General features: G+C 49.0%; 1 protein-coding gene and 1 non-coding gene across 3 annotated transcripts; both read left to right on the top strand.

The window, feature by feature from the left end:
• Positions 1 to 9,904: 9,904 nt before the first annotated feature.
• On the top strand, positions 9,905 to 26,593 carry Gprc5a (G protein-coupled receptor class C group 5 member A). 2 transcript variants are annotated; one of them, XM_055610756.1, is made up of 5 exons: positions 9,905 to 10,078; positions 18,468 to 18,510; positions 20,315 to 21,253; positions 25,332 to 25,390; positions 25,658 to 26,593. In XM_055610756.1, exons 3-5 carry the CDS (start codon positions 20,326 to 20,328, stop codon positions 25,742 to 25,744), a joined length of 1,074 nt encoding a protein of 357 aa, XP_055466731.1. In that variant the 5' UTR covers positions 9,905 to 10,078; positions 18,468 to 18,510; positions 20,315 to 20,325; the 3' UTR covers positions 25,745 to 26,593. The 2 variants fall into 2 exon arrangements, with proteins under 2 accessions (XP_055466731.1, XP_055466738.1); XM_055610763.1 differs by lacking the exon at positions 18,468 to 18,510 and having other exon boundaries at positions 9,960 to 10,078.
• On the top strand, positions 18,816 to 18,962 carry LOC129680438 (U4 spliceosomal RNA). The gene has a single exon (XR_008720693.1). It is a non-coding gene; the product is annotated as a U4 spliceosomal RNA (small nuclear RNA).
• Positions 26,594 to 27,896: the final 1,303 nt, after the last annotated feature.

The raw sequence follows: 27,896 nt of genomic DNA, 5'->3' as shown, positions 1-27,896 counted from the left end.
GCTGAACGTAGCATCTGATACCCACCCCAGCCTGGGAACTGGGTTTGAGACCTTCTTTATTCTGATGAGGAAACTTGGAGTTGGTAGCAGGATTCAGGGCAGTCCTTGCTTTTCACATTTAAAAATTTTTATTTACATGTGCATCTGTGCACCACGTGTGTGCCTGGTGCCTACAGAGCTCAGAAGAGGGCATTGGATCTCCTGGAACTGAAGTTATGGATGGCTGTGAGCCACCATGTGGGTGCTGGGACCCGAGCCCAAGTTCTTTGAAAGAGCAGTCTTTATGCTCTTAACTGGTGAGCCATCTCTCCAGTCTCTAGGCCAGATCTTTCTGAGTTAAAATGCATTCTAACAGGTTGCCCTGTGGTTTGTGACAGGCTCTTGATAGTATGACTGAGACAGATTGGTCTGTGAAGGAGGGACTGGGCTGGAGCCAGGTAATGACAGCTCATGCTTTTCATCCCTGTGCTGGGGAGGCTGAAGCGGCAGGATCGGGGGTTCAAGGCCATCTTCAGCTATGTAAGGTTTGAGGGCAGCCTGGGCTACGTAAAACCCTGTCTTTAAAAAAAAAAAAAAGGAAAGAAAGAAGGAAGGAAAAGAAAAGAGGTGTGAATGAGAGATGACCTGGGATGGCCAAGCACAGCTAGCTGCTTCCCCTGAGAGAGAAATCAGGGCACAGCCACTTGGGGAGTTATTTTGTTCTGAAGACTGGGAAGAGGAGAATTTTGGAGCTGCCTTGGGTTTCATGTCACTGAACCAGTTAGAGCACTTTCTGGGCTCTCTAACCTAGCCTTGGGGTTGTGAGGTTCGGCACAGAGGCTTCGGTTCAGAACTGCTCCTGGGGCCAAGCCTGGCGGCATATGCCTGCAATCCCTGCTCTCAAAAAGGCTGAATGAAGCAGATAGGCAGCCTCAAGTCGGGCTACACACTTTGGGCTACACAGGGGAGACTGTCTCAGAAACCAAGCCAAGTAAACAAAAAAGGCAGTAACTTTCCTTGGGATTAAGACTCCGAGAATCAGCTCAAAGTTAAAGTAAATTGGAGAAAAGGCGGGGAAAGCTGAGCTGAGACTAGAGCACTGTTAAAATAGTCTGATAAGGAGAGATTGCAGGTGGAGTTGGTGGCTGGCCAGCCTGATGCTGACCGCAAGGGCTGGGGCCCTGTGGACTGCATTCCGAAGCTCAGGTGTCAGCTAACACTCCCAAGCACCCCAGTCCTCTCCCTTCCAGCTGGGGAGGGTGGGGAGATGAAACCATGGCCACTTGGAGGTGAAGACTCCTGGTGTGCCTCTGGCTTTTCTGAGAACCCCCATCACCTGCCGTAATGTGCAGATGCTTTCCATATTCCTGAAGCGTGGAGGTCTCCGGCTAGACGGCTGGAACGACAAATGGGATGAGAATAAACAGGAGTTTATTCTCTCCAAGTTCTGGGGCTGCAAGTCAGATGTCAACCTGCCCACAAGATAGCTTCCTTCTGGAAGCTGGCTTCTTAATTCTGGCAGCTGCCGCCTGTCTTGGTGTTCCCTGTCTGCAACAGCGTAACTCCGGCCTCTGCCTCTGTCTCTTCAAGATCTTCTGAGTGTCTGCCTCCTCCTCACTGAATGTGCCATGGGGTAGCTCCCAGCAGCAGGCCTTCAATGCCTCAGACAAGTCTGGAAACCCAAGCTCAAGCTGCCCGCTGACCCCGTTTCCGGCTTCAGCTTCACCATCTTTATGCTCCCAGGTTAGCAACGGCTGGGCTGCTCCTGCCTCTGCGCTGTTACACACTGTGCTCTGTCGGTTTGGAACACCCTTCTCTCTTCCTGTTTCTCACGTCTTTTCCATCCTTAGGCCTCTCTCCTCAGTGGGGTCTAGACTGTGAAGTCTAAACTGAGAACTGGGGGATTGAACCTACAGCCTTGCATATGCCAGGTAATACTCTCCCACTGAGTTACAGTGGAGAAATTCAGTTTCCTTTTCAACGGTCTAGTTCGAGACAGGGGTCTTGCTAAATTATCCAGCCTGGCCTTCAACTGACTCTGTAGCTCAGGCAGGCCTCACAATTGTGATCCTCCCTTGGTAGATAGGATTACAGGCCTAGAGGGCCGGGCTCAGTTCTACAGGGACTCCTCTGCCTGTGGCCTTTTGTGTCGGGCAAGGGTCCTCGTGTTATTCTCGACACATAACACAGTACACTGGCCTCTGTTTTCATTACTTCTGTCGCCCTGCCAAACTGAGCCCCTTACGTACAACTTTATTTGGGTCTCAGCACAGTTATTACAAGTGTTACAGCTATGAAGGGAAAGGCATCCTGGCAGTTGGGAGCCAAGGAATACCACAGTCACACTGCACAACAAACCTCACACAAGGGATTTATTGGAAAGACACGAGGGTGGCTGCCTCTTGTTTGGGGGAGAGGCAACAGGGAGCTGAGTGGGAGACAGGCTGATGTAGGGTTTCTTGGGGGCAGAATTTTCCAGGGTGGGGATTGGTGGGATTTCAAGTCCTGAGCTTAGGTGGGCCAAGGGATTGGTGAGTTTTCGCTCTGGGATTGGTAGGTTTTAAAAACCTGCAAGTGAGCTCGGGGCCTTTTACCCTACAGTTATATAGCTTCCCAATGGCTGAATAAATATGAAAATTCCTTTAAGAGGACAGAGACTGCGAAGGGTCTATCCTAGATTTAAGAATAGAACAATGTTTGATGTGGCTGGGCAAGCCCTTAGTCTCAGCACTTGGAGGCAGAGACAGGCAGATCTATTGGGCTAACCTGGCCTACCTGGTGAATTCTAGGCCAGTCAGGGCTATGTAGTGAGAATCCGTCTCCAAAACCAAACCAGACAACATGAAACAAAGCACAGGGGTCTCACGTAACTCAGGGTGTCCTTCAAGTTAACAGATATCCAAGAGTGGCCTTGAGCTCTGGCTCTTCCTGTCCCTACCTCCCAAGCGCAAAGGCTGCAGGCGTCGGGCACCATATTCAATAGCATGATTTTTTTTTAAGTTTGGATTTATTATTAAGTGTGCTTGCGTGTGCACAAGCCCATGCGTGTGTGTGAGTGTGTGACATGAGCATGGGTGCCCATGGAGGCCAGAGGAGCCTGACTTCCCTGGAGCTGGTCACAGGCGGTCGTGTGCTATCAGATGCGGGTATTGGGACTCACACTCAGGCCCCCGTTAGAACTGTGAGAGCCCTTTCTCGAGCACCAGCACCCTCCACCTTGCTGTGAAGAGAGAGGAGAGAGTCCCAGCACTTGGGAGATGGAAGCAGGAGGCAGCAGCTCAAGGCCAGCCTGAGCTGCACAAGGAAGCCAGCCTGAGCTACAGGAGGCTCTGACTCGACCTCCCTGCTACCCCATCCTCCACCCCCACCCCCCCCCCGAACACACACGCAAGAGGAGAGCCCAGCGCTCTGAGGGAGCACTGTGGGTGAGTGAAGATGGAGTCACTGCTAAAGCCATCTGGATTTCTGCCGTCCCCAGTGGCTGGCAGGCAGGGTTTGTGGGAGGCCATTGATGGAGGTGTCGGCAATGTGTGAGCGCTTTGATCCCTACACTGAGGTGGAGCTGTGCCCATCTCAGGGAACATAAGTTCCCAGCAGGCCTGCTGCCGAAGGAGGGACTTCCTCATCAACCTCTCTTTTTCTCTCATCCTCCCTTCCAGCCAGGTTCGCTTCCCTTTGTCATTACCCAGCAACACCACCACCATGAGGTCACACTTCATCAGAGACAACCTCAGCTGGATGAGATCTGGGTGCCCAGACTCCTAAGCATTTGCTTTAGTCACAGCCCAACTTTATGTATTTATTTGTTTGTGGTATGAGGGACAGAACCCAGGGCCTCCTGCTTGCTGCATGCGAGGTAAGTGTTCTACCACTAAGTAAGATATAGCCCTCGCCCCAAACAATCTCTCTCTCTCTCTCTCTCTCTCTCTCTCTGTTTCTTGAGATGAAGTCTCACATAGCCCATGTTAGCCTCAAACTTGCTATTCTGTTAAGGGTGGCCCTGAGCCCCTGGTTCTGCTGCCTCTGTCCCCCAGCTCAGTGGGATTACAGGAATGTGTGCTACCAAGCTCTGAATTTTCCTTTCGGTGTTCATACGGTCAAATAGGTAGCAAATGTAGAGGATGAAACGAGAAATTCAGCATCCTTGTATTACTGCCCAAGTAGACACCAGCAGCTTTGAGGCCCTCTGACTTGCTTTATGCTCCTCATGTCCCTGCTTCCTCTCCACTGGGGATGATGGGGATGTCACATTCCAGGTTTAACATTTTTTTTAAGGAGTTATTTCTTTTAAATGTATTTGAGGGTTTGAGGATTTAGCTCAGTGGTAGAGTGCTTGCCTAGCAAGTGTAAGGCCCTGGGTTCGGTCCTGAGTTCCGGAAAAAAAAAAAAAAAAAAAAAAGACAAACTAAATGTGTTTGAATGTACACCCTGATTTTTTTAAAGACATTTTTATTTTTCTCTGTATGAATGTTTGGCTTGCATGTATGTAAGTACATCACGTGTGTGCATGGTGCCCGTGGTACCATGGAACTGGAGTCACAGCCAGTTGTGATTCTTCATATGGGTGCTGGGAACTAAGCCAGAGTCTCATGGAAGAGCAGCCATGCACTCGGCTGCAGAGCCGTCCCTTCAACCCTGATGGCCTAGGCTGGCCTTCAACTCCCCACATAGCCGGGACAGCCTTCGAATCCCTGACCCACCACAACCGAGGGCTAGCTTACACGTGTATGATACCACATGGCCTTTTATTGTTATTGTTTTGTTTAGCTTTGAGTCCTGGTCTTCCACTGTGACCTAAGCTGTCCTTAAATTCATTATCTAGCCCAGGATGGCCTGAAGCTCACAGCAATCTCCTTGCCTCAGCCTTCCGCTGAGTGAACTCCCATGGCTGACTCACAGGCCAACGTTATAAGCACCATGGATTTATTTAATTCAGTTCTGAGGCTCAAAGTCCAAATGACGTAGACACAGGCTCTGCCAGGGGCCTCATTCCTTTGCTTGGTCACTTTATGGCATGGAAAGAGCTTTTGCAGAGGGGGCTCTCTCGTCTCCATCGGGAGGCAGAGAAAGATAGGCTTGCTTCTTTCAGAGGCACCCTTTCAGGAGACCTGATGAAGGCTCAAAGGAGGGTAGGAGGAAACAGATAAGCAAGCAAGCAAACAAACACAAAACCCGAACAAAAATTTAGTTTAAACACCAGGAGCAGCAGAGAGACAGCTCAGGTGTTAAGAGCACTTGCTGATCATCCTGAGGACCAGGAAGCTTGGCCACATGTTGGCTCTCAGCCACCTGTAACTTCAATTCCAGAAGATCCAATTCCCTTTTGTGGCTTCCTTTGGCATCTTCATGCAAGTGGTGCATTCTATAGACTCAGGCGCACACACATAAAATAAATCAGGGGCTGACGAGATGGCTCAGTGGTTAAGCGCACTGGTTGCTTTTACAAGGGACCCAGGTTTGGTTTCCAACACCCACAAGGCAGCTCACAACCATCTGTAACTCTAGTTCCAAGGGGTTAGATATTCTCTTCTGACCTCCTCCGGCGCCGGGAATGTGCACGGCACACGTACATACATGCAGGCAGAACACTCTCGCACATAAAACAATATAAATTAAAAAAAATCAAAGGAGGATAAGAGAGAGGGTTAAAAGGCCAAGGCAGTGTTCTAGGACTTTCCCTAGGGAGACACAAACAAATGTCTACTCACCCCTGACTGTAGTGCAAAGAAACAGTCCCACCCAAGCTGGTCTGTCAAACCAATGAGCTGACGGGGTTTCCTTCAGGAGCATGGCTAAGGATTACTTACAGGGGCATGGGTGACTCAAAGGCAGCTGTTTCACTAAAACCTAAAACGTCTGCTCAGGCACCGGGTGATGACTCACGAAAGCCTCCCCGGTGCTTCCTGCCCAGCGTTCAGGCTTCTCCGCCAGAGAGCCTCCATTCTCTAATCAGTTAGCTGCTTATGTAACCTTGGGGTGGGGCCTTGTAACTTTCATTAACTTCCTGAGTCTTACGGATTTTCCTCCAGGAGGGAAATGTTTCATGGGAGGAAATTCCTATGTAACAGGAGGGTATCCAGAGTCAATGTGGCAAAGTGAAATATAAGGACCAGGGAGCAAGCCCTTCCACATAAAGAGGTCTCTTAGCCATAGGCCTGGACCAGCCAGCCGGACATCATCTTGACTCTAGACAATAACGGGCATCCGGGAAAGTGCAGTCCAGTCCCTGTACTCTCTTTAGGTTTCCCAGCTTTCTGGGGAGGTTTCTCAGTCTCCTAGGAAAGGGGCCAGTGGCAAAGAAGAAGTCATGTCCCCTCTGCTCCTGTTTTCTCCCCAGATCTGGCATCTTATGCCATTATTCGCCTCACCCCAGGCATAGTGACTCAGGCTGGAAAGCGCCCTCAACGACAGCTAGCTCTGTGCTGTCCAGGGTGGTGGCCACACATGACTTTTGATCCCCTGATATGTGGCTGGTCTAAACTGGCATGGACTGTAGACATAAAACATCGTAGCCTGTTGAGGACTTAGTTTGATAAAGTAATGCAGAATAACTATGTATATAGTAACTATATATATTTTATATATACACGACACAGCTCAGGATAGCTTTGAACTCAACACCCTTCCAACATCAACCTCCCAAGTGCTGGGACTATGGTCACAAGTCAACATGTCTAGCTTTGAATTTTATTTATTTATAATTAAAAACAATTTAAAGTTACATTTATTTGGGCATTTATTCATTTAGTGTGTGAGCACATGCCAGAACACAAGTGTGGAGGTCAGATGACAATTTAGCAGTTGTTTCTCTTCTCTTTCTACCACATGTGAGAAAACTCAGCTCATCAGCTTCATGACCAGCCCTTTTTTTTTTTTTAACCACGCTGACCCAACTCACCTGCCCCTTGCTTCCCTAAAAAAAGAAGCAGGGTGGTGGTGGCAGAGAGAGTCGGATCTCTGAGTCTGAGACCAGACTCTGTGAATGAGTGCTTTGTCTACATGTGTGTCTGTGCACTGTATGTGTCCTGGGTAGCCATAGAGGCCAGAAGAGGGCATTGGGTCCCCTGGAATTGAAGTTACAGACCGCCACGAGCCAGCATGTGAGTGGCGAAATGGAAGCCAAGTCCTCCGGAAGAGCAGTCAGTGCTCTTAACTGCAAAGTTATCTCTCCAGCCCCTCACACACACAACCCCTCCCCCTCATATTTTAAAAGATGCATCCTGTTTTGGGATGATCCTATTGGGTTACATCTATGATAAAGTCAATTGCTCTTTCATTTCTTCTCCTTGAGATAAAGTCTCTCTCTCTAGCCCAGGTATGGCACCTAATATGCAGGCTTGAATCCACGATTGTCCTGCTGCTTAAGTCTCTCAGGTGTTGGAGCAATGGGTGTGAGCCACCATGCTCAGCTCCCCTATGTCGTCATCTTACTCTTTATAACTCAGCTGCTGGAAACTGTGCTGTTTCAATGCATTCATGTTTCAATGGTTCTGTTTTACAATGGTAAAGTTTCCACAGTTCAAGTTTCCACAGATGCGATAGTAGAGGTTCAGAGAGATGCCCTTTCCAGCCCCATTTTTCTCAAGGTACTTCCTCCTGCCCCTGTCCCTTGGTGAGCCCCAGGAAAGGAGGCGTGTGTGTGCTTGAAGATCTCTGCCCTCAAAGGAAATGGCCAAGCTAAGGTACTGGCTGTGGCTTCTTGGGCACAAGAACATCAGAGATCTGGTCTCCAAGGACAGATTGTTCTGATCTTGGGTCTTGAACCTAGTATCTTGCACACCATTAACATATGCTCATGAAGTATCTTTTTCTCTTTCTCTTTCAGTGTTTGTGTGTGTGTGTTGGGGTCATTGTGCGTAGGCCAGAGGACAACTTTTCAGTCTTGGTTTTCTCCATGGATTTGGTTGACCTTGATGTGGATCTGGGGGCTTGGACTCTTGTTCTCAGGCTGGGCAGCACATGCTTTACCGGCTAAGCCATCTCCCCATCTCCTCTGCCTTTTTGAGACAGGCCTTTGCAAGTAGACCCCTCTGGCCCGTACTACCTACGTGGTGTAGGCTGGTGGCTGTCTTCCGGTTTCAGTCTCCCAAATGCTGACATGTACTGCCATTTGCAGCAAGTCACCTTCTAGTTTTGTCTCTGGAAACTGGGTCTTCTGGAGCCCAGGATGACCTGGAACTCCTATGTCGCAGAAACTGGCCTTGGTGTCCTGATCCCTGGTACTGTTTGTGATATTTTATTATTTTCTTTTTGTTTTTTAAGACAGGCTTTCTCTGTGTAGCCCTGGCTGCGTGGTAGACCAGGCTGGCCTCAAACCCACAAATATCAGCCGGCCTCTGTCTCCTGATGCTGGGACTAAAGGTGTGGGCCACCACCACCGGGCAAGATTGTTACATTTTTTAAAAGCATGTAAGGGAGTCAGGCAGTGGCACATGCCGATAATCCCAGCATTCTGGGAGGCAGAGGCAGGCAGATCTCTGTGAGTTCAAGGCCAGCCTGGTTTACAAAGAAAGTTCAGGACAGCCAAGGCTTTATACACAGAGAAACCCTATCTTGAAAAAGGCAAAAAAAAAAAAAAAAAAAAAAAAAAAAAAAAAAAAAAAAAAAAAAAACAAAAAAAAAAAAAAAAAAAAAAAAAAAAAAAAAAAAAAAAAAACAAAAAAAAAAAAAAAAAAAAAAAACAAAAAAAAAAAAAAAAAAAAAAAAAAAAAAAAAAAAAAAAAAAAAAAAGAAAAAGTAAAGCCAAAAATAAATGAATGAATGAATGAACAAATAAAGAAGTAAATAAATAAAAGCACGTTAGGGTGTGGAGAAGAGAAGGGAGATTTTTGGTTGTCTTAGGTCAGTCGTCTCGACCCTTGAGGGTGTTAACCCATCCACAGGGGTCATCCAAGACCATCAGAAAACACAGATATGCACATTAAGATTCACAAGAGTAGCAAAACTACAGTTACGAAGTAGCAAGGAAGATAGTTTTATGCCTGGGGTCACCACACATACAGAGCTGTATTGAAGGGTTGCAGAGCTGACCTCAGGATTTTCCTACCACCTTAAATGCGCAATTCCTCACAGCCCCCTAGGGCATCAGGGTAGAAGCCAGGCCCAACAACGCGTTCCACAACTTTTGGACCACTGAACAGGCAAGTTTCAGCCAGACTGACCTGAGAACGGAGGAGGAGCTGCGGGCACCCGCCGAGGCCGTCGGAATCGGACACCCAAGGCAAATTCCTTTATTTCAAAATTTTATCTGGCGTCCCCATTCCTCTCCGGCTGCTTTGTCAAGCTTTTGGAGAGCTGGTTAGAAGGAAGGCGATATGATCTCTCAGCCATAGGAACCTGGTTATGCGACTACAGTTCCAGCAAGGGGCCTTGCTGAACCATCTTCGGGTTCCCAGGGGCACTTTTCCTTGGTCTTTAACTCCTTCGCCTTGACTAGGGAACCCGCGAGGGCGTGACCATCTCCTTTTATTGAAGCCCGGCTCCTCCCAGCGCCCTGGAGGAACGAGTGATGGAGAGACAGGTGACGCCGAGGGGAAACGAAGACCAACTTTTCCCGCAGAAAGTAACAAAGGAGCTACAAGGAGCAGCTGGCTGAGCGTTTGCCCTTGGGGCCCTGGAGTGCCCTCGGGGAGGATAGGTGTGGCTCCCTTCCAGGAGCCGACGGCCAGCGGCGCTCATCCTTTGCCTGGGGGGTTCACTCCGCGGCCTTTTCTTGCTGGCCTGAGCGCTCATGTTGGGGAGCTACGCCTGGCACTCTGGGGTGCTTCCCCCACAAACCCGCCACCTATTTCATGAGTGACTGTGCTTCTGACGTCAGGGAGGCTTTCGGTTCGTTCTCTGGCGCGGTGACTTTACTTTCCTAACAGCGAGAGGTGCCGCCGCGGAACTGGATTAGGCGTGTCCTCCCCCCCCCCGCCCCGCCCCCTGTCCCTCAGCTCACCCTCTCCCTCCCTCCGGCGACAGAAGCCTTTATAACTGCTCTGCCCGGCCAAGGCGGGATCCGTGTCCCGGGACGTGCCCAGGAGCCAAGAGTCGCGTTCTCTCCTCTCCCACGCGCGAGTCGCAAGTTCTAGGTTCACCCCCAGCGCCCGGCACCCAGGTAAGAGGCGCGTACCAAGGAGCGCTCAGGGCCTCGGCTTTAAATCCGGAGAGTGGGGCGTGGGGAGCCGTGGGGCAGGAGAGCTGAGCCAGCCCAGCCTGAGATGGACTACAGCTGGCTGGGAGAAACAGATGAAACCGAGAAAGGAATGCCTTTAGCTTCACCCACCTAGGAGCGTGTTCTCTGGACTTTCCCAGGCTAAGACCAGCCGGGAAGACCAGTAAGCAAACAGTTAGGCACTGTAGCACAGGCCTTTAATCCTGCACCTGGGAGGTAGACGAATCAAGAGTTACAGACCAGTCTTGACTCCGTAGTGAGTTCCAGGTCAGCCTGGGCTACGGATGTCCTTGTCTCAAAATACAAAACGATAGTTTTGAATATTAAAATTAAGAGAGGTCTGTCTTAAACTGCACCAGGCCACTCCCACAGGTCCCACCTAGCCACTGGCGGAAGATGGGTTTTTACGAAGCTTTCAACGCCCATCTGAGTTTCTAGGGGCTGTGAATGAATAGAGAAGGGAGAGGGTGTCAGCTGCTTCCTTCCCAAAGGAGAGAAGGCTTGTGGAGGTCAGAAAGAGTGACTTCCAGATCTTTCTCAAAGTCCCCAGGCTCAGTGTCAAAGCCCCTTTCCCCCTTTAACTCCTGCCTGACCAGCAAGAGGGGGAAAAGCCTGTCTGCTCAGAGAAGCATGGTGGCTTACAGGAGGTTGGCTGATCACATTGAATCTGAAGACAGGAAACAGTTGTTTTTGTTTTTTGTTTGAGACTTTCAAGCTGGCCTCAGGCTTGTAGCCATCCTTCTGCCTCAGCTTCCAGAGTGTGGGATTAAAGGCGTAGGTCACCAGCCTGTCCAAAATTGTCCCTTACACATCCATGGTGAAGGCTCCCAAATGGCAAAAGCCTTCCTGGATGCAGGAATTGGAAGGACCAATGTGCCTGACTTTTCTCCAGGCTAGTTTTCTCCTTGGAGGCTTTTGTTGAAGCCTGGTGAAGGGTTCTTTGGAATTAGAGGGTTGTTCTAAGCTCATTCCTGAAGAATTCAATGACCTGGGGACTTGGAGGGGAGGGTGAGGCCAGCATTCCACCCTTAGGGGTTTGCGTGCTGGCCACCACTGATGGAGAGAAGGAAGAGGAGGCGAGTTGGGAGGTGTCCTAGGATCAAAGCCGGAATGGAGAGGCTGTCCCCCAGGCCCAAAGTGAATGGCCAGGGCAATCTCTGTGATTTCCCAAGAAAAGGTCTCTACCTGGCGCCAGGCAGTCCAGAGTTTCCGTGGGTCTGCAGAAACGAGTAACTTACCAAGCAGCCACCTGCCCCCGGTCCTCATGCTGAGAGGTGGTGGGGAGCCCTTGAGTCTCTGTGTGTAGGTCCTGCTCCCCTGTGGTTAAACAGTCTCCTTAGCAGGTGGTTGAAAACTTGCATTTCCAATTCCACCCTCTGAGGATTTTGTTCCTTTTGGAGATCCACAGATAGAGCAGAGGAAAAGGAGCTAACAGTAGGTAGTAAAGGGAACAGGGTTTTCACTTGAGGGGATCTGACCTTCAGAGCAATGCTGGCTTTTTTATTGTTTGAGTGTTCTCTCTCTCTCTCTCTCCTGTCTGTGTTGTGTCAGTGGGAGCATGTCACAGTGCACACACGATGATGGTCCAAGGACGACTTGAGGAAATTGGTTTAGTCCTCTAACTGTGTGGCTTGTGTAAGGACCTGGGTCCTTAGTCTTGGCAGCAAGCACCTTTACCACTGGGCCATTTTGTCTGCTCCCTCCTGTTACTGTTTTAGGAAAGGGACTCAAGCAGCCCTGGTTGACCTGGAATTCCCTGGTAGACCAGGTTGCCGCAGTCAGATCTACTTCTGTATCCTGAGTGCTGCAATTTCAGGCCTGAGCTACCCTCTGAAAACACAGCGTTTGTTTGTTTGTTTGTTTGTTCGAGTCAGGGTTTCATTGTGTCCCTGGCTAGTCTGCAATTCAGTATATAGACTAGGCTGGCCTTGAACTCTCTGCTTCCCAAGTGCTGGGACTAAGGCATGCACCACTGTGCCCACTTTATTCTTATTTTTATAGATCTCCTTCTGTCCTTCTTCCTTTCTGAGACCAAGTTTTGATCAGTTGCCCTGGAGCATTTCAAACTCCAGGGCTCAACTACTTCTCCACTTTGACTGTTTCAAGGGGCTAGGAGTAGAGCTGTGAGCCCCTGCACTGGGTCTCTCTGCTTATTTTAGGATTTCAGATGCTTGGTGCGCTAAGCTCCACTCAGTTTTTGGTGAACATTCATGACTATTTGGACAGGTCCCATTGGATAGAGTAAGGGTATCGAACTATGGTCCACGGTCCAAAGAAGCCTTTAGTTTTGTTTTGTTTTTCCTCCTTAATAAGTAGTTTCATGGGGACATATTGTTTTTGTATTATTGGTGGCCACTTTCATGTTACAAACTCATGGCTTCCAAAGACTGAGCTACTTCCTGCCATTACAGAAAGGGCTTGACAACAGCCGGTTCAGAGGGTGTGAATTATTTGTTTAATAATGGAGATATGAATGGTATGAAGATAGGCAGAGTTTCTGTTAAGGTATCCAGAAAATGTTTTTTGAGATTTTTGTTGGTTATTTATTTTATGTGCGGCATCTACCAAGGACCAATTTTAAGAAGTCTACAGGTGCTGAGGAGAAGGCTCAGCAGATAAGAAAGAGCGCTTGATGTATCAACAGGAGGGCCTGAGCTGGAATCGTGAGTTAGCACCTGTGTAAAACCCGGGCAGCAGCTTATGGCCACGCTGGCCTGTAACCCCATGATTGGAGGGACAGACACAGGTGGATCCTGGTGGAGTTTCCTAGCTAGCTGGTCCACCAAAACGGTGAGCTTCAGGTACAGCCAGAGGCTCTGTCTCAAGAAAAGACAGAGAATGATAGAGAAAGATATTCAGGGTCCTTCCCTGGCCTCTGCACGTAAGCACACGCCCACACAATATGACGCGCATACCTTTTAACATTTTCATGCTGTAATGTTTTCTTCTTCAACACAGTGGATCTCTAATTGTTTTTGTTTTTTTTTTTTTTTGTAAGCTTGGGTTTTACCACATAGGTCTGGCTGGCCCAGAGCTCCCTGTGTAGACCAGGCTGCCCTCAAACACACAAACACCCACCTGCCTTGACTGTGCTGGCATTCCAGGTGTATGCCATCACACACAGTGATTTCTAGTATTTTATCGAACTCGCTTATTAATCTAGAGTCTGCTTGCTTTGTTGAGAATAAGAGTGAGATGGTACCACTCTCAGGCATTGTATGAAAGTGAAAAACAGGCCTGAGCCCTGTTGTCAACTTCATCTCCATCTGTTGTGATGTATTTTCCTTTCGTCACTACCTAGAAACTGAACTCAGTCGTGTTAGTAAGGCATTATTCACAGGACGCGACCACGATGTGTCATGTTTATGTGATGGGAACTGGGATGGTTACCCAGTTCAGGGATCCCGGAGAGGTACTTCTCATCTAAACTAATCCTTTTTCAAGTGCAGGAACATTTTTGTGGGACTCCTCCCTTGGAAGAACTCAGCCCAGATAAAAGTAGGAGGGTCAGAAAACATGTGCACAGATTCATCTTAAATTTTTTTACCCCTTTAGCTGGCTGTGGTGGCTCATGAATGAACGCCTGTTTCCTGGGGAGATGGTGGCAGGAGGGTCAGGAGTTTGAGGCTAGTCCCGGCCATGTGAGAATGAGAGCGACCCTGTCTCAAATAAATACGTCATCCCTATTACTCACACAGGAAATATTCAGCAGTCAGTCTTAGTCCAAAATACCTGCTCAGAATTACTGAGCAGAACATGTAGCCAGAGAGAGATGCCAACAGACAGAATGCCCTCTCTATGTCCTCATGGAGCTTGGTATCCAACAAGCTGGTCAGTGCTGGTGTTACCGTGTAGCCACTACCAGGCACACGGGAAACGAGTACTTCACTGTCAAGTCTAGGAAGAGACCTGCCCATTTAGAGTGAGGTGGGATTAATAACGATATGACACAAAGAGAGCTTGAGTTGGGGTGGAGCTTTGAAGAAATACAGCAGTACTGGGAGCCGGGTCAAGGGCTTCCTGACTAAGAGAATAACTCACGTACTTGAGGCAAGGAGTATGATTTTGTATGAGAAGGCCTCGAACACCCCCGAATTCCTAATCCCATAGAAAACACTCTTGGAATGCCGGGTATGGTAGTGTATGCCAGGAATCCTGGCACTCGAGATGGAGGCAGGATTGTGAGTTTGAGGTTATCTACGAGTCTAGACCCTGTCTTTTAAAAAAAGAAAGGCCTGGCTGTGGTGACACACGCCTTTAATCCCAGCACTTGGGGGGGCAGAGGCAGGCAAATCTCTGAGTTTGAGGCCAGCCTGGTCTACAGAGAGAGTTAGGACAGCTAGGGCTATACAGGGAAGCCATCTTAAAAATATAGAAGGAAAAATATAAAAAAAGAAAGAAAAGAAGGAAGGAAGGAACTGGAGAGACAGCTTAGCTGTTAAGAGCGCTTGTTCCTCCAGAAGACCTGAGCTCAGTTCCCAGAACCCTCATCGGGTGGCCACATGGATTGTGGCTTCAGTTCTAGGGGAGCTACAGGCACCCTCTTTTGGCCTCTGTGAGGACCTGTACACATCTTTCTCTCTCTTTCTCATACACACACATACACACTCTAAAGCTTTTGTGTAAAAAAATGAAAACAGACATTTTGGATAATTTCTTTGCAAATGTTAAAAAGTTAAAAACCCATAGAAACATTAAACACACATACACATAGCCTTGGAAAAATAATTTCTTTTTACTCCAGTTTTCTCACCTGTCAAAGGGAGTAATAAAATGCTAGATATGGTAGCTCACACCTGTAATCCTGACCTTTGAAGGTAGAGTCAGAAAGATCAAGATGTTCAAGATCACCCTCAGTAGTGAGTTCAAGGCCAGCCTCAGTTACGGTGAGACCCTGTTTAAAAACAGACAGACATTAGAGTGGGGCTACGAGGAATAAATGAAACAGCACATGGTGCAATAAAATTTCACCAAGATTTGTGCTGTTATTTGTCTTGGATAACGTCACTTGCAGGTCCGACATTTCCAACCAAACCGGACTTAGCGTCTCTGAACCCAGTCCTGTGACCGTGGCAAACCCAACCTGCCCGTGGTAGTTTAGGACCTGACCTGACCTCTGGCCACTCCTCAGGGCCTCTCGCCCCTACCTTCATAATCGCCTCCCATCTCTGCTCGTCTCTCACGCCTCTCCTCCCTCCCTTTGTCATGGGGGACCATGAGGAAGTCACGGTTGCTCTTCTCCACTTAGTGCCTGCTGAGGAGGAAGACTGACAGCGTGAAGGGTCGCTTGTTCTGGAAACCTTTCAGTAGTCAGAGCTTGACAGAAGTGATGGTGTAGACCAACAGTTCTCAACCTGTGGGCCGAGACCCCTCCGGGACGTCAAATGACCCTTTCACAGGGGTCACATATCAGATATCCTGCATATAAGACATCGACATTACAATTAATAACAATAGCAACATCACGGTTATGAAGTAGCAACAAAATAATTTTGTGGTTGGGGGCACCACACAGGAAGAACTGTATTAAAGGATCAGAGCCGTGGGAAGGTTGAGAACCAGTGGTGTGGAGTCCGAAGAAGCTTGGGTAAGGTGGAAGGTTCTGAGACCAAGATGGTGGCTGAGAGAGAAAGTGAATCAAGGAGAAGCAACTCTCCTCAGCCCTCTCAAAAGAAATGTATGTGTTTTAAAATAGATTATTTTCTTCTTTCTAATCATGTGTTTGTGGGGGCATGGGCATTTTCACACGTTTATGTCATACTTTGTTCCCTTTTCTTCTTGTTTAGACGGCGTCTCATTTATGTGGCTCAGGCTTGACTCGAACTTAGATATCTGATTATCTCTCTGCCTCCCTGCTGGACTTCAAAGCAATCACTGTCAAGTGTGGCCTCAGATTTTGTCCTTATTAATTTCTCTTCAAAACCAACCTCCACATATATAATTTAATTTTTAAAATTGTATCATCATCAACATCATCATCATCATTCTTATTTTGCTTTTTCAAAACGGGTTTCTCTGTGTAGCCCTGGCTGTCCTGGAACTTGCTCCTTAGACCAGGCTGGCCTCGAACTCACAGAGATCCAATTGCCTCTGCATCTCAAGTGCTGGGATTAAAAGAGCGTGCTCAGACTGGCCTTGAATTTGCTATGTGGTCCAGGCAGACCTCAAACTTGTAATCCTTTTGCGGGTGGCTGAGATTATAGGCATGGGCCTTCAAGGCCAGCTGAAAGACAGAATTATAAATAGCTTTCCTCTGTGACACTGCACATATAAGCTCCTCGGTAAACACATTCTGTGCATGTGTGGGTGCATGTGCACTTCAGGATGAGGTCAGAGGAAAGCCCGGGGTGAGCGAAAGCCCGGGGTGAGCGATCCTGCCTTCTCCTTTTTTTTTTTTTTTTGAGGCAAAGTCTGTTGTTCACCATTGCACATGTCAGAGTAGTTGGCTCAAGAGTGAGCAGAGATTCTCCTGCCTCCCATCTCCCTGTAGGAGCCCTGGGGCGACAGAGACTTGCTGCCATGTTGGGCTTTTAACTGGGTTCTGGGGACTCAAACTCAGGGCTTCTTGCCTATGTGACAAGCACCTTATCCACTGGGCCATGGCTCCATCCTGGCGTTCATCTCCTAAGAGGTAACCTATAAAGGCATCTGAGAATAGTAGATGAGCTGATAGGTACTAACGTATGAAGAGGAGAATGTGTCATAAAGCATGAAATGGCAGAGTGCCGGCCCAGTCTGCGGCAGCGGACGTCATTTCATTCCTCTGTGCTATTGCAACTTTTGCTACTACTGACTGAATTTAGAGAGAAAATGAAAATGCTACCAGGTCACAGCTTTGCAGGGCTGAGATCCTGATGTCACCCCCCAGGGCATTCCTCAGAAGAAGGCGCCGTTGTCACTTTTGATGACCGAGGGAGGTGAATCCCTCAAGGAGAAAGAACGGGCTTTGAGCTGTTCCTCAGCAAGCTCACTAAGGAGGTTTTCTGGGAAGGACCAGGCAGGGCCAGCTTCCACGGCTAAGCCTGTGTGAGCCCCACCACTTAGTGCTGAAGAAGAGTCCGGAAGTGGAGGCCAGAAGCGGAGGCCAGAAGCCAGGGGCTCATCAAGGGCTGCCATTCGCCCTGGCACACTCGGCAATGCCACACTAGTCACACAACTTTGCCTTTGTCCCCCAGGCTCCCAAGCCATCTCTGCCCTGACCTCATTCACTGCTAGGCCTGGTTTTGGGTTGGTTAGAAGTTTGCCATCTATATTTTAATGACAGGAGGTTGGGTGAGAAAGAAGATGGGGCTGGGAGAAAGATGTGGACCTTCCCAGTGGGTCAGCAGCACCGCTGTGAAGGGCTCAGCTCCCCTGCTTCCGTGGCGCTTCCCTGTTCCATAGAACACGGGTTCAGAGAGCGCAGTGACTTGGTCCAGTCACAGAGCACCTGAAACCCAGGTATACCAATTACCTTTCTGATTGCTGTGACCGAAGGCCGCTCAAGAGGGAGCAAGGGTTTATGTTGGTTGACAGTTTGAGGGGTTACAGCCATCACGGTGGGGAAGGCGCGGTGACAGGAGATGACGAGTGGTTGGTCACGTTGTTTCCACCATCAGGAAGTAGAGAGCGGGCAGGAAGTTGGGTCAGGCTAAGAGATCTTCAGGCTCACCCCCAAAGGCCCACTTCTATGGGCAGGCTTCACCAAAGGCTGGCTCGCTGCCTGAGACCAAGCATGTAAACACACACGAGCCCAAGGGAGACATTTTATATTCGGACCATTCCAAATGTGAAGGGGAACAGGGGGCTTGGGCTTGAACTCAGCAGGAATCCCCCTCCTAGTCTCGGTCTTCCCCTCTCTCCCTTTCAGGTCCCCGCCCCCACCAGGCAATTATGTGCCCACCCCACCTTGCTTTCTTGCCCTTATTTATTCTTGCCCTGACTTATTCCAAAAGGATTTAAGGCAGCACCAAGTAGTTTCCTGTCCCGTAGCCTGCGTGGCTCCGGTCTGTAATCCTGGCACTCAGGAGTCTGAGGCAGGAGGATTGACAGGAGTCCAGGTTGACTCCTGAGAAGTAAGATGCTGTCTCAAGAAAACCAGTAAGCTGGGCCAGGGAGATGGCTCTGGGTAACGGTGCTTGCTGCTCAGCCCGAGTTCAGTTCCGGGACCTGACTCCTTCCTGTGCTCTGACCTCCACGTGTTTGCCGTGGCATACACGAGGCCTCCCTGCTCCAAATGTGCAAGCAAATAAATAAGTAGTGTGAAACATGCAAATTAACCAGAGAGCAAAAGCTCTAGCGCAAAGCTAAGAGCCTGTGTTCCTCCACTTTCCTGGTTCTTCTTTCTCCTCAGGAAGGACCACATTCTGGTCCCGCAGCAGCTTTTCAGCTTCTCGGTGAGTTTTCTTTTCCTCTGACTAAACTCAAAATACTTAAAAGACACTTTTAGACTTGTTGAGCAATCCCAGTCAGCTGAGGGAGAGGGTGGAGGAGGGTTAATAGGTGAACTACATTGGTGATTCCCAAAAAATTAGTCACCACATACAAAATACCCACTAAGACTTTTTTATTTTATTATTTTATTTTATTTTATTTTTTGCCGTTATTGCTGCCTGGGGTGTGCAGGACTGTAATCCCAGGGCTTGAGGGGTTTGATGCTAGTCTGGGCTGCAGGAGACCCTTTCTCAAAAAACCAGATCAGAGCTTTGTGCAGTGGCAGTATCGTAGCCAATGAGGTTTATCTGAGGCGTGATTATTGCTAATTGAAAAAAATTGTCGATACCTTGTTATGAAGGGGCGGAGCCTATGAGACTCCACCCCTTCCTGAGGATGCAGTTACTGGTTGGTAGGGCTGTGGGGTCAAGGGGTGGTGGGGGTGGGCATTTTCTTCAACAACAGTGTGTTTCTATAAGCAGCCGTAATGAATCACATTGGGTCATTAAAAATGAACAGCCTGGAGAGATGGCTCAGCAATTAAGAACACTGAGTGCTCTGGCAGGGGAAGCATCTTCAATTCCCAGTATCCATATGGCAGCTCACAAGTGTCTGTAACCCCAGTTCCAGGGGATCTGACATCCTCACACAGACACACATGCAGATAAAACACCAGTGGACATAAAGTGAAAAATAAATAAATTATTTAAAAAAAAACAGTCATAAAGGTTTTCTAAAAGGTTATTTATGGGGTTGGGGTAGAGCACATACTTAGCATGTATGAGGTACTGGGTTCAACACACACACACACACACACACACAGAGCTAACTAAATAGATGCTTGATATTTAAAACACACTACCAACTGCCTTTATTGTGCCCTGGTCTTGGGAACCAGGAGGCACCAGGCAGGGCATACTCCTACACAGCCGCAATAAAACTAGGGATGGAGGCCTTATGTTCTTTGTTCATTGCTGCAGGTGTCTTTTAGGCCAGAGGTTACCGATCTCTGTCAAGGCTTAGTGTCATCAGGTTCAAAGTCCTTCCTAAAGATCAAGGAAATTGGCATCTGCTTGACAACAGACAGCAAAACCTTGAGGGTACAGTGGCAATTGACAAGGAGGGTAAAAGACCTGGGGAAACCAAAGAACCTTTCCCCTTTTCCATAGAGAGACCGTTGTGATGAATCAGAAAGGGCTGAGAGGGGTGAGGTGACATCCCAGACCTGTGTCCATTCCCTTTCATGCTCAGCTACGGATGAGGTGTGTGTGTGTGTGTGTGTGTGTGTGTGTGTGTGTGTGTGTGACTGGGGATTAGACCTGGCTCATTTTGCATGCTAAGCAAGAGCCCTACCAAAAACTCAACCAGAAGCGATTAGTGGAGTTATATGGAAAGTGTGAGGCCCGTCCCCTGTCTTCAGTGGCCCTTAGAATTTGTCACAGGAGGTACAGAAGAGTTAACTTTTGTGGGTATGAGTGTGTGGATGTGGGGGTGCGGTGGGAGATGGGACTAAATGCATTTAATCAGGGTTATGTACAGAGGTGTGGCCGCTTACCCGAGGCTTTACCATAGAAGAAAAAGTCTCTCCTTCCCCAGCAACTATTAACTGCCTGTAGCCTCCCTAAGAAGAGTGAGGCCTGAGTCCTTCCCCTGGGTTAGCTTTAATGTAGCAAGTTGAAAAGCAAGACTGACTGACAATCCCATTTCCATTTTGTGTCACGGAGGCTTGCCTGGTGATGATTTTGTTTCTTTGTCTTTAAAATGTAGGACCAGCCAGAATGACTACCCAGAAAACTGCCCCTAGCGGCTGCCGCTCTGACCTGGATTCCAGGTACCACAGACTCTGCGACCTGGCTGAAGGCTGGGGCATTGCCCTGGAAACGCTGGCTGCAGTCGGGGCTGTGGCCGCAGTGGCCTTCATGTTTGCACTCTTGATCCTCATCTGCAAAGTGCAGGACTCCAACAGGCGAAAGATGCTTCCCACCCAGTTCCTGTTCCTCCTGGGAGTGTTAGGGATCTTTGGCCTTACCTTCGCCTTCATTATCAAGCTGGATGGGGCCACGGGACCTACACGCTTCTTCCTCTTTGGCGTCCTCTTTGCCATCTGCTTCTCTTGCCTGCTGGCCCATGCTTTCAACCTGATCAAGCTGGTCCGAGGGAGGAAGCCCATGTCGTGGCTTGTGCTCTTAAGCCTGGCGTTGGGCTTCAGCCTGGTCCAGGACGTCATTGCCATTGAATACCTGGTGCTCACCATGAACAGGACCAATGTCAACATCTTTTCTGAGTTGCCCGCTCCTCGGCGCAATGAGGACTTCGTCATGCTGCTCATCTATGTGATGTTCTTGATGGTGCTGACCTTCTTCACATCCACCTTCACCTTCTGTGGATCCTTTTCTGGCTGGAAGAGACACGGGGTCCACATTTGCCTCACCTCTTTCCTCTCCATCGCTGTCTGGGTAGCCTGGATCGTCCTGCTCCTCATTCCTGACATTGACCCGGAATGGGATGACACCATTCTCAGCACAGCCTTGGTTGCCAATGGCTGGGTTTTCCTGGTGTTTTACATCTTCCCTGAGTTCCAGCGGCTCCCAAGGCAGCGCAGCCCCACAGATTACCCGGTTGAAGATGCTTTCTGTAAACCTCAACTCATGAAGCAGAGCTATGGTGTCGAGAACAGAGCCTACTCCCAAGAGGAAATCACCCAAGGTACAATTAAAGAGGCCTTGGTGTAAAGATGGGGGGAGGGAAGTTGGGCATAGTAGTGTAGGCTTGTGTATACGCTCCCAACACGTTGGAGATGGAGGCAGGGGATCGAACATTTAAGATCAGCCTGGGTTGTATAGAGAGACGGCTCTCAGAACACTTGTTCGGCTGGGGATGTAGGTCTGTACAGTGCTTGTTTAAGCAGGCGTGAAACACCAGAGACCTCCAGCACATGAAAAGGAGGCATGGTGGCACACGCTTGTAAGCCCAGCACTCGGGAGGTGGAGGCAGGAGGATCAGAAGTTCAAGGTCATATGTGGCTATTTGTGGCTTTTAGGGCCAGCCTGGGGTACATGACATGGTCTGAAAAGCCACCAAACCATTCCCAGCTATTAAACCTGTAATTTTCTAGAAATCACAGGAGTAATTCTGTTTGCAGCAGAAGGCTATTTCCTAATTGCCCTAATGTCTCCTGGTTTTGGCTTAATTGCATTAGAATCCCATCCAAGGCCCCTGGAGCCGACCTATAGTCCCAATAATGGAAAGGGGAAATAGAGACGGGAGGAGAAACAAAACAAACAACAGAACACCCCCAAACCAAGAAGCAAAAACTGAGAAGAGACAGACAGACACTGGAAGCTCCCAGCTCCCGCACGGCAGCTCACCACTGGTAACCCCAACTCCAGGAATCTGGCACCCTCTTCTCCGAGAACCAGGCACACATGCAATGTGTTTACATTGGTGCAGGCAAAACACTCACACCCATACAATAAATACAAATACGTAGTTCTTAAGATAAACCCAAACAGACACCAACAAAACAAAACAACCTAAGCTATAAGGAACCACAGGATACTGACCGGTTCTGATCTTGAGTAAACCAACCTCTGTATTAGTTACGTTCTGTTGCCATGACAAAATGCTCTGACTCAAAGCAAGCCATTTTGACCTCTGATTCCAGAAGGATAAGAGTCCATCATGGCGAGGAAGCTGAGAACACACATCTTCAGACATAAGCAAGAAGGAGACAGAGAGAGGAGAAAGAGAGAGAACACAAACCGGAAGTGGGGGTGAAGCCTTAACCTCTCAAAGCCCGCCCCAGTGACATACTTCCTCCAACAAGGCTGCACTCCCTAAACCTCCCAAGTAGCTGCACCAACCAGAGACCAAGTATTCCCACATCTGAGCCTATGGGAACCATTCTGATTGAAACCATTCCCTGGCCCTAATAGGCTCATGACCGGATCATAACACAAAACACACTTAGTTCAACTCCACAAGTTCCCATAGTCTTTTGGCCTCAGTAGTATTCAAAAACCGGACCAAGACAATCTCTTAATTGTAGCTACCCATAAAATCCAGTTGTACGCAAGCGGACCTGGACGCTTGCCTCTCAAATCTTCATCCAGTACTTTCTATACGATCCCACCCAGGCTGACCCAGAAAAAGATGGGACAAAGGAGAGGAAGACCCTCTAGTGGTACATGGGTGAACTTGGGCTCTGTGTACAGGAGGACGAAAGACACTCCCGAGGCTAGAGAAATGGCTCAGAGGTCAAGACCATGCATTGTCCTTCCAGAGGACCCACGTTCCCATCCCAGCACCCATATTGAGTGGCTCATAACCACCTGTAACTTTGGCCCCAGGGCGTCTGGTGGCCTCTTCTGGCTTCTATGGGCACTAATACATGTGCACACACCACACACACATACACACACACACATACATACATACACACATGCACACACACATACAAAAAAACATAGATCCACATAATCTTTTTGAAGGCATTCTGGCAGAACTGTGGAAGCTTTGTGGATTCTGGATGCATAGACCAGAGCTGCGATTTCCTTAGGCGGTCACAGAGGGTGGGAGAGAGGAAGCCCTGTTAACCCTGTTGGCAGATGTCTTCATCAAGCCCACCAGGGTTTTGACTTAGGAAGAACAGCCACCTTTTACTGTGTGTCTCTGGGCCCGTGGGAGGGGAAGGATCCCACGGGACATGAGAGAAAGTGATGGTTTGATTGTTGTCTCAGTTAGGAGGAGCTAGGGGCCATGATGGTGTTTTCAGAAGAAAATAAGGCTAAGTTGAGGGCTAGACACGCCCTGGCTTGTGGGGATCTGTTGCTTGCTTGTAGGCTATCCAGATCTTTGAGTTTGATCTCAGGAAGGGGTGCGGTTGCTGGCCCCGGCTAGAGGGACCTTCAAGGCTGGGTTCCTGGATCCAGCGATAAAGAAGGAGGTGGTGGCTCTGCTGTAATTGTTTTGAGGAAGGGTCTAACTATGTGGACCAGGCAGGCTTTGAATGTGTGTTGATGTCCCTGCCTCTTTCTGCAGAGTGCTGAGGTCATGCATACTGCTGAACTGCTAAATGCTTGTATAGTTGTTTTGTGTGTGTGAGAGAGAGAGAGAGTGTGTGTGTGTGTGTGTGTATAAGAGAGAGAGAGAGAGAGAGAGAGAGGGAGGTGCTGGTGAGGGAAGCCAGGGCCTCATGCATGACAGACAAGCTCTGTACCATTGAAACTGTCCTAGCCCCAGACTGTGCTGTTAAAGCTTGGTCACAGAGTTTCCTGGGGATAGAAACATAGGTTCACAGTCTTTCCCAGGGCCTCAATCTCCTACCTTACCCTGTACATCCATTGTAGGGCCCTAGGCCCCCAATGCCTCCTTTTTTTTTGGTTTCTCTTTCTGTGTTTGCTTCTTTTGAGGCTGGGCCTTGCTATGTAGTCCCAGATGTTCTAGAACTTGCTGTAAAGACCAGACTGCCTCTGATTTATGCTCATCCACTTTTGTCTTTGGAGTGCTAGGATCGCAGGTGTGTGCCTGGCTTGACATCTTGCCTTGTCATGTTTTGGGCCTGTGGGTGCCTCCTCTCAGATGCCTTTCTAGTCCCTGTCTATTGCTGCCCACATTTCCCACATCCTGTTATGTCAGGTCTTCAGACATAGTGAGGCCTTCCTCACCACAAACCCTCTATCTCGGCCCAGACAATTCAAGTCATCCCTGGCTGTCAGCCTCTATGACTGACCAAGGTGCAGCTGCTTGTCTGATGTGGTCTTCTGCCTGCTTCAGAGTCCAGCATTTTCCCATCTGTCCTAGGAATGGCTCCACCATGTGTGCTCGCAGAACTGAGATATTCTTGTTAGCTTTTCCCTCCTTTCAGTAGTGACTGGTGTGTTTGTTGTATTTCTTCAAGTCAGAGCAAACCTATGTTCTTCATGCTATCTTTGCTTGTTTACTTATTTTTAGTAAACTTTTTTTTTTTTTTTTTAAAGACAGGGTTTCTTTGTGTAGTCTTGGCTGTCCTGGACTTGCTTTGTAGACCAGGCTGGCCTCCAACTCACAAAGATCAGCCTGCCTCTGCCTCTCTAAGTGCTGAGATTAAAGGCATGCACCACTGTAGCCCAACTCTTTAGTAAAAATTTTAATATTGCTTGTTTATTTATTTATTCTTTGTGTATATGTTACATATATGTGGAGGTCAGAGGACAAGTTTCAGGAGCCTATTTTCTCTACCATGTGGGTCCTGAGATGGAACTCAGGTCACCAGGCTGGGCAGCAAGTGCCCAGCGGACCTACCTTGGCCGCGCCTTTTCTTTTTTTTTTTTTTGAGACAAGGTCTCTTGAAGCCCAGGTTGGGCTGGAACTCACTATGTAGCTGAAGATGACCTTGAACTCCTGATCCTCCTGCCTCCACCTCCCAGGTGCTGGGATTTCAGGTGCACACCAACAACGTCCAGGTCCTCACACCATCTTAATGAAGACATATTTGGTAGGGGGACAGGGGCAGATAAAAATTTGGCAGGAAATGAATGAACTGCTTTAAAGCCAGCTCAAGTTTAAAATCCCTGTGGTTTTCCCCAGACACATGCTTTCAAGTTTAGGAAATGAGTAAGTCCTCGAGGTCCCAGGTTGTGGCAGTGCCTGGTTTGGGGCTGGAAGGCATGTTCTCCCCCTGAGAGAAATTTGAACTGCTGGGGCCCATTGGGACCAACTATCACAGACACCGTGACAACTGATACAGCAAGGAAGACACAGATGGGGCCCTGGTGCCTCAGTTTCTCCTCTCTTCCTGTTTCAGGTCTTGAGGAGATTGGGGACACACTCTATGCGCCTTATTCCACTCATTTCCAGCTGCAGGTAAGTGGCTTTGTCATTCCTCACTCAGCCCCTCCCAGGGACAATTGTCCTTTGGGAATGGATATTGTCACCACCTTTGGTGGCTCCTGAGAGGCCATCATGAAGGGAAGGCACGCCTTCTCTTCTCCGTTCTGCCTGTTGGGATTAGGGTGGCACACGGGCTCAGGGAGGACAAGCAGAGATCTTTTGAGAAGGGCATTCCTTGGAGGTTCATTGAGATGGCTCTGGAATCTCACAGGTTTAACCCTGTGATTGTTTCCCTTACAGAATCGACAAAAGGATTTCTCCATCCCAAGGGCCCAGGCCCTGGCCAGTCCATACAACGACTACGAAGGACGGAAAGGGGACAGCTAACTGTGGGGAAGAGTGGGACAGTGAGTCAGGCAGCCGGTCCAGCCAGGAGTCCTGCAGGTGTGACCGGGTCCGGAGCATCCTAGGGAAGCGTACTCGAGAGGCCTGTTGCCCGCCCAGTGCACTGCTGTCCCTCCACCGGGGGGCGGCTGTGGCTAACGGACTGCTTCTTCCCCAGGGCGCCAGGGTTTTCATTGGTCCCATTCTTAGGATTCTTCTTGGAGGTGGGACTCTTGGGCAACTCAGGGTGGGACTCTTACCTCTCCCATGAGTATGAGCAAACATCCGCTCATCCGGCTACTCACTGGCTTGTTCATCCTCGGAAGGCGGGTTCTGTGAGCACCACTCGGCGCAGTGAGAACTGCAGATCTGGACAAACTCAGAAAGGTCTGGGTCTCCGCCCTGCCCGCCTCAGTTCACACTGGAAGCTAACCTGGCTGTGCCCCTCCCAGCCCTTCCTGCCTGGGGAGGAGAGGTTAAAGGTCACTAGGTGTCTACTCTCAGTGCCCTGCCCCACAATGGCCTCGACAGTGTAGACGCTGACTTACAAGGCAACTGTCCTCATCTCATCTCCAAACTTGCTGCCAGCCCCGGACCTCTGCGTACCTTGCCGGGAGTTCTTCTGGATGTTACTGGAGTAGACCAGGACTGTGTTCTCCCTGCCAGGAAAATTTGGGTTTGTTCTTGCCATAAATGCCTTGCTCCTCAGCCTCAGTGATAGATCTATCCTACGTTCACCCTGACCTCTCTAAGGGGGCAGTGTCTGTTCTCGGGGTGGGATGCATTTGCTGTGTGTTAAGTTATTCACCTGGGTATGCAATAAAGATGTGATGGCAACTCTTCTTAAATTAATTTTTTTAAACTTATATTCATTTTCTTATAACATTTTAGTATTTTAAAGATTTTTGTGGGTATGGGTATGCACATGCCACGGGGAGGGCAGGGAATAAATTTCCAAAGTGTGTGGAGCAGAGGATTAAAAAGTCTCTCTATTACAGAGAAACTAGCATCCTCGTACGAAGCCACAGCAAAACGTGCAAACATTAGCTTAGTTAGGGACTTGCCCTGTAGGAGTCTTTGAATAGGTCTGGGCGTGGTGGCACAGGTCTGTCGCCAGCCTGGTCTACAGTGTGAGGCTGGGTCAGGGTGTTGTTGGGGTGGTTCACACCCAGAATCCCAGCACGTGGGAGGCCCTGCGCCAAGTCTGACAACCTGAATTCAACCTCTAGATCCATACGATGGGACGAGAGCCAATTCCTGAATGCTAGTCTTCTACACCATACCACGTGTGTGCGTGGACACATGTACAAACACAGTAAATAAATGTACTTAAAAAGTGGGTGTGGCGGTGCACACCTTTAATCCCAGCACTTGGGGAGCCAGAGGCAGAAGATCTCTGGGAGTCTGAGGCCAGCCTGGCTACACAGGGAAACCCTGTCTTGAAACAACAACAACGGCAAGACTCCTGGACTATTCTAGTCTTTCTCAAGAAGCCATAACCCGGTGGAGTTCGCTGTGAGGAAAAAGAAACATGGTTTGCCTGTATTATGTCACAGAGTAAGCACCCAATAAATTCATATTCCTGGGCTAGACAGATGGGTCACAGAGTAATGTGGCTTAATGTCAAGCCTGCTGAATGAGTTCATCCACCAGGGGCCTACATGGTAGGAGAGAGCTGATTTCCACAATTTATTCTCAGAGAATGCACCCACGTGTGCGAACAAGCAAACACACACTGTCTTAGGGTTCCATTGCTTCGAAGGCACTGCGACCACGGTATAACTCATAAAGGAAAACATTTGATTAGGGCTGGTTACAGCTTCAGAGGTTTAGTCCGTTAGCATCGTGGTGAGAAGCATGGCGGCGTGCAGACAGACGTGGTGCTGCGGAAGCAGCCGAGAGTTCTACATCTTGATCCAAAGGCAGCAGAAGGGGACTGTGTGCCACACTGGGAATTGCTTGAGCACAGAGACCTCAAAGCCCGCCTCCACGGTGACACACTTTCTCCAACAAGGCCGCCCCTACTCCAACAAGGGCCAATTATTCCAACAAGTGAATATATAGGGGCCATTCCAATCCAAGCCACCATATGTATATGTCTGTGTATGGGTATATACATTCTGAGCCAGGTATGGTGGCTCATACCTGTAATCCT

The sequence above is a fragment of the Psammomys obesus genome, unplaced genomic scaffold, assembly GCF_907164565.1.
Source record: "Psammomys obesus unplaced genomic scaffold, mPsaObe1.curated_primary_1811, whole genome shotgun sequence".
Taxonomy (NCBI): Eukaryota; Metazoa; Chordata; class Mammalia; order Rodentia; family Muridae; genus Psammomys; species Psammomys obesus.
Note: the sequence above shows the minus strand (reverse complement) of the source record. Positions and strands in the feature narration are given on the sequence as shown.

Coding starts and splice junctions, on each gene's coding strand:
- Gprc5a (XM_055610756.1), top strand. CDS start 20,326: ATGACTACCCAGAAAACTGCCCCTAGCGGCTGCCGCTCTGACCTGGAT. Junction 21,254..25,331: donor CCAAGAGGAAATCACCCAAG/GTACAATTAAAG, acceptor TTCCTGTTTCAG/GTCTTGAGGAGATTGGGGAC. Junction 25,391..25,657: donor CCACTCATTTCCAGCTGCAG/GTAAGTGGCTTT, acceptor TTTCCCTTACAG/AATCGACAAAAGGATTTCTC.